Source organism: Cavia porcellus, unplaced genomic scaffold (genome assembly GCF_034190915.1).
Source record: "Cavia porcellus strain 051 isolate PalLab524CR breed Dunkin Hartley unplaced genomic scaffold, mCavPor4.1 scaffold_3, whole genome shotgun sequence".
NCBI classification, from domain to species: domain Eukaryota; kingdom Metazoa; phylum Chordata; class Mammalia; order Rodentia; family Caviidae; genus Cavia; species Cavia porcellus.
Genome location: NW_026947486.1, coordinates 102,320,451 through 102,326,450, shown reverse-complemented (window position 1 = coordinate 102,326,450; position 6,000 = coordinate 102,320,451). Strand labels below are relative to the sequence as shown.

At 37.3% G+C, this 6,000-nt stretch overlaps 1 protein-coding gene across 1 annotated transcript in view; it reads right to left on the bottom strand.

Annotated features, from left to right (window-relative positions):
• Nucleotides 1-800: 800 nt before the first annotated feature.
• Adgrg4 (adhesion G protein-coupled receptor G4) overlaps nucleotides 801-6,000 on the bottom strand; it is a 90,874-nt gene continuing 85,674 nt past the window's right edge. Inside the window, exons 22-23 of the mRNA XM_063245599.1 lie at nucleotides 2,742-2,909; nucleotides 801-1,191 (exon numbers count right to left, since the gene is read on the bottom strand). Coding sequence (XP_063101669.1) covers nucleotides 1,184-1,191; nucleotides 2,742-2,909 — 176 coding nt within the window. The 3' untranslated portion in view covers nucleotides 801-1,183. The remainder of the gene's footprint in view (nucleotides 1,192-2,741; nucleotides 2,910-6,000) is intronic.

The window sequence follows — 6,000 nt, the reverse complement described above, 5'->3', positions numbered from 1 at the left end:
TCAAAGAGGCAATACATTCTCTTAGTACAAGATTCAAAAGTTACAAAGAAGCATAGAACGAAAAGTAAATCTCTCTCCGTCCTTTACTGCCAGATAGCCAATTTGCCTTTTTGAAGGCAATTGCTGATATTGGTTACTGTGTGTCTTTCCAGAATCCTCTTTTTTTTTTTTTTACTCATTTGTGCACAAAGCCAAATGTGAGCAACAAGCTTGGTTGAGGAATCTTAGTGGTAATATTTGCAATGGGATTGAGAAGATCTGTTATCGTGCTCAGGCACAGAAGGCAGAGCTGGTCAAATTCATCTTTTCTGCTCACTTTCGTCTTTGGGCGACTCTCAGCCTCCCCCTCCCCCTGTCCTGCTTACCCTAACCCTAACCCTTTCACCAGTTTCAAAGAGCTCCTGTTCTGCTGTATTCCTCGGAACCTCCCTTGCTGTTCCCTGAGGGGCTGTCTCAGCTGAGAAATTAGTCCCCACCAAGGCATTCAAGTGTATCTGGGGATTGATGAGCCACTCTTTTCACAAAACATGTTTACATTTTAATAAAGGGCTTCAATCAAAAATATGACTTGAATAATGGGAATTTTGGGTACTTTGTCATGACAGGCAAACAGGGCAATTGTTTTCCAAAAGGCATGACCTTGTGGCTCTTTCTACTTACTTTTCCTGTAGGTGTCAGGCCAGTGGGGATTGTGAGACTTTGGTCACTTATAATTGTTTGGCTTCCAACATGACAGTAAAGCACCTGGTCTTGTTTTTTTTTTTTTTTTATGTTTTTGTTTGTTTCTAGGATGTGTACACTTAAGAATTTTTGAAACAAAATCTGTAATATATGAAACTTTCCTCCCTAGAATAACATAAAATTCTGATCTTATCTAAAAGCAAAGAAACTGTAGCAGTCAATAGGAGGATTATTCTGACTTTAATATTCACTAAATATTATTTCATTATTTTCTTTTCAAAACAATACTTTAAATACGAGGTTGGAGCAGGTCGTTTCAGAAATTCAACATTTTCTCCAATCCCGGGGTAAGGAAGCAGACATCTCTGCTGAGACTGATTTTTTAAAACAAATTCTTGTTGTTGAATAAAATTCATTTTGATTTCTGAAGGTAATATTCTTCTTACACAATCAAGCATAACTATGCAACTCAAGGGAGACAAACAGTAGGGATCTTCTTCAGTCATCTGCCTTAAAGGAAAAAAGAGAACATTTTCAGCTGGGGCATTAAGAACTTTGCACATACTAGAAACATAAAAAATTTGTGTCAAATGATGGAATGAATAATTAGAAAGGAAGTGAAAGTTGTGCTGCTTTCCTTGGATAGCTTAATATAAATCTGGGATGAATTAATTCATCCTGACAGCACCGCCTAGGCAACAAGTATGTATGTTCTTCCTGCATTGTGGCTAGCAGGCAGTGGTACTGACCTTAAGAGTATCCTAGGGGATGATATTCATGGAGGCTCTCAGGAAGAGGCACAAACACACCTAATATCCCATGTGACTTTGCTAGTCTTATGCTGGCGGTTGAGTTGTTTCTAAGGGTTGAGAATGTGTGGTAGTACATAGGGCATTATTTTTCGCTCTGTGTTAATGGAACCAAGCTTCTGGCTGCTGCAAATTTTATGGTAGCATCCGGATTTTAGTTTCAAGAACTGTGGCTATCTACTTGCTCCACTGTCTGAGTTATAGCTACAACCCATGAGAGCTTTGAGTCTAGCCCCAGTCCTTTAGCTCTCCAGATCTACTGCTTGGTACAGCATTAAAATCTTTGACATATATTTGTTATTGCTTCTTTGGAAACATATGTACATATTTGGGCTGTGTTCTTGTTAATGAAATGATATATATCAGGAATAGTAGGCAACCCAATATAAATTAACTCTTTTGCAAAAATGATACTTCCAAATTATCCCCAAATTCTACCTATTAAGGAGCTTCCACAATCCAGGCCTTCTCTGTGCCATGGCTCCCCAGTGCCTTCATACAAGCACCAGAACATCTCCATAAGTTAGCTGGTTGATCTGATAGATGTGTATGGTCAGGAAAAAGTTTTTTTAAAAGTATCACTAACTTTCCCATAGAGAAAGATTGAGACTGGGCAGCTCCTTACACTAATCAAATAGCCTTAAAAATATGATGCTGCCTTGAAGAGGCTAAAAGTTGGTAGGCACTTGCTTCAGGTCTAAAAAAGAGAAATGGTTTTCAGAGTTTAATTTTTTTTTAATCGGTACCGGGAATCAAACTCAGGACCACGCACTTGCAAGGCAGGCACTTATGCCGCTTAGCTAAATCCCCAACCCTCAGAGTTTAATTTTTAAAAAATCCAAGTTGATGAGGCAGTCCTGTGATTGTCACAGAGAAGGTAAGGGAATGGTTACAGTGAGGCTACCAAAGGGGGCCTGGAGTTGACTTTGGTTTTTAAGAAAGAGAGGGATAAAGGAATCAAAAATAGTGAAGATATGTTGAACAAATGTACCAATTCACCAAAAGCAACATCACTGTCACAAACATACACTAATAAAGCAAAAAAAAAAAATCACAATTAAAACATTATAAGATTTTAAAATAAGGAAAGGCTGCTGAAGACAATGCATAATAACTCAGTGTGAGCCTAGGTATGTGTGTAAATGTACACATGTGTGTATACATACGTGTAATTGGTTTTGAGATGGAGGTATTCATATTAATTCAATATCTCTGGAATGTAAATTTAGACAACACAGCGTCTTTTCTCACCATTTGAGAAGCTTATTTCTGAAGGAGTGTCTTTCACAGAGCCTAAAGATTTGAAAGTGGAGCTAGTTGCAGTTGACTTGAGGGATGGAGTCAACAATTTGTGCTCAAAGGTCTTCTTCATTCGCTCTTTTTTATACCCAACATTTGCCCCAGGTTTGCTGCTCCCATCTGAAATGATACCAAAATTGTTAAAAATAAAAAAAAAATCAAATTCTGCACTTAAAATGAATCAACTTTATGATATATAAATTTTACTTCAATAATTTTGTTAAAAATGTGAAGTCCAATGAGCAGCATAAGCTTATTCTGGGAGTCAGCTTCTATGTCATCCTGAGAAGTATGTTTGTCCTGTCATATGGTCTAGAAACAGCCAATGCCCTTACCAAGGATGTCTGCTTTTACTATAGTATAAAGACCAAGATGTTGCTAAAATGCCCAGCATAAAGGCAGAGAACCTCGGTGCTACTCACAGCCTCTTGGAGTTGAAACACTGCCTTCCCTAAAGGAAACAAACTGAGCTTTGTATTGAAACTGAGTGAAGCTACCTGAATTGGACTGATGAACTGTTTGATTTGTAGAACATCAGTTTGCCTGCATTGAAGACCTTCTCAAGGGAAGCACCGGCGTTAAGAGGAAACATTAGAGTTCGCCACATCATCCACTTTGTAGAGGGCCATCAGAAGGGCTTTCCAAACAGCACACCAGCCTGACAACTTAGGAACGCTGCTACGTTCTCTCCATGTCCTCCACCCTCCTTGCTTCTCACATTTACTCACCATACTGCTTGTTACTGACCAGAAGTCCCTGAGACTCAGAGTCTGAAACACAATAGTGACTCAGTCAATGTTCTCTTGATTGAATCAAAAGTGAAGTGACATAGAAAACAAGCTATCTGACCCTACCCCCACATGAGAGAACAGACCTGTGCCAGAAGAATGGTGCCCAGACCCCAGGGGAACATGCAAAGAGCAGCAGAGGGAAAGACTAACCAACCAACTTGATCTGATAGAGACCGACACCTGGGGAGAGAAGGGAGTAGCCAGGCCTCACAATTGTCTATAGTAAGTCCAGCATCCCACTCAAACTCCTGCCTTGAGACCTACATTCCAGAAAACAGAAGGATGATCATGGTCCCCATCTTCCAATGGAAGCAAGGAGATGCCTTGGCTTGGATGGTAACCACAATCTGAGTGAAACAAACAGGGGAACCTCAATTTCTAGGAAGGCATCTCAAAAACCCAAAGGCCTCAAAGTTAGGCATAGAAAATTGTGCCTGACTGGATCTCAAGACTGCATATCATGGAAAGAAATCATTCATTCAATAATACAGGACTTTTTCTTTGAATTTTTTTTATTTTTCTATTTTGTATTATTTTTATCTTTCTTTCATTGGCTTTTTAGGAGCTAGGGGTTATTCTCCCACTTATTATCTGTTCTTTTAGATTCTGTTTTTGCATTTTATATTTTTCTCCTGATAGTTTCCCCTTTCTTTTTATCTTTCTTTTATCCTCTACTTTTGATATTTATCTTTCTTCTTTTATCATGCATATTATCATATTACATTGAAATGATATTACAAATCAATAACAAAAGAAAATGCAGAAATTATGTAAATGCGTGAAAACTAAATGATACACTGTTAACTAAACAATGAGTTACAGAAAAAATTCAAGGAAGAAATCAGACAGTCTCTGGAACTAAATGATTTTGCCAGTGCAACATACCAGAACTTATGGGACACCATAAAAAAGTACTAAAGGAGAAATTTATAGCTCTGAATGCCCACATCACAAAAACAGAGGAAGCTCAAATAAACAACCTAACAACGCACCTCCAGGTCCTCGGGAAAAGAGAACAATCCAAATGCATAGCTTGTAAAACAAAGGAAATTTTAAAGAGCAGAGGAAAAATCAATGAAATTCAGACAAAAAAAATACAAAGAATTAATGGATCTAACAGTTGGCTCTTCAAAAAACAATAGACAAACAGCCAATCTACCCAAAAAAGGAGAGAAAAGACTCACATCATATCAATGCAAGCAGTTACATAAAAGATGAAATCCCAGCAGAATCTGCTGAAATTTTAAAAAAGTACCAACCACATTGTAAGCCTGTGTGTCAATAAATTGGAGAATTCAGAACAAATGGATAGGTTCCTAGATCCATACAAATTTCCAAAACTGAACCAAGAAGAGTTTAAAACTCTGAATAATCCAATAACAAATTTAAGTAGTAATAAATAACCCAACTAAGAAAAGTTCAGGTCTGGATGGGCTCATTGCTGAATTCTGTAAAACTTTCGGGGAAGTTCTAATACCAATACACCTCAAGCTTTGTAATGCAACTAAAAAGAGGCATACTCCCAAAGTCATTCCTAGAAGCTATCATACACTGTTTACAAATCAGATAAGGATACAACCAAAAAAGAGAACTACAGACTAATCTCTTTAAGGAATTTAAATGCAAAATCCTCAAAAAGATACTGGTAAATATAATGCAGTGAATCATCAAAAAGGTCATACACCATGACCAAGCACGCTTCATCCCAGGAATGTAGGGATGGATGAACATACGTAAATCAGTAAATATAATATACCACATAAACAGAAGCAAGAACAAAAACCACATGACCATCTCAAGAGACAGAAAAACCCTTCGACAAAATCTGACATTCTTTCAAAACAGAAACACTGAAGAAAAATGGATATAGAAGGATCTTATCTCAATCTGATTAAAGCTATTTTGGGCAAACTTGCTGTCAACATCATATTGAATGGGGAAAATGGAAAACTTTCCCTCCAAAGTCAGGAACAAGGCAAGGATGTCATCACTACTCTTTGTCAACACAAAACTCAAAATATTAGCAAGAGAAATTAGACAAGAAAAAAAAAATAAAGGTGACATGCATATGAAAGGAAGAAGTTCAAATTACCATTATTTACAAATGACATGATCCTCTACATAGAAAATCCTAAAAAATATACCTGAAGACTCTTGGAAATAACCAGATTCAGTGATGCACAGAATACAAAAGCAACACACAAAAAATCTGTAGCGTTCTTACACACTAAAAATGAACCCACTGAGAAAGAAATCAGGGGAAATACTCTAATTTAAATACCCTAATTAAATAGCATTGAGATAAATTACATACTCAGGAATTAATGCCCTCTACAATGAAAATTATAGTACTCCAAAAAAAGGAAATTAAAGAGGAGATCAGAAAATGGAGAGATATTTCCTATTCCACGATAGGCAGA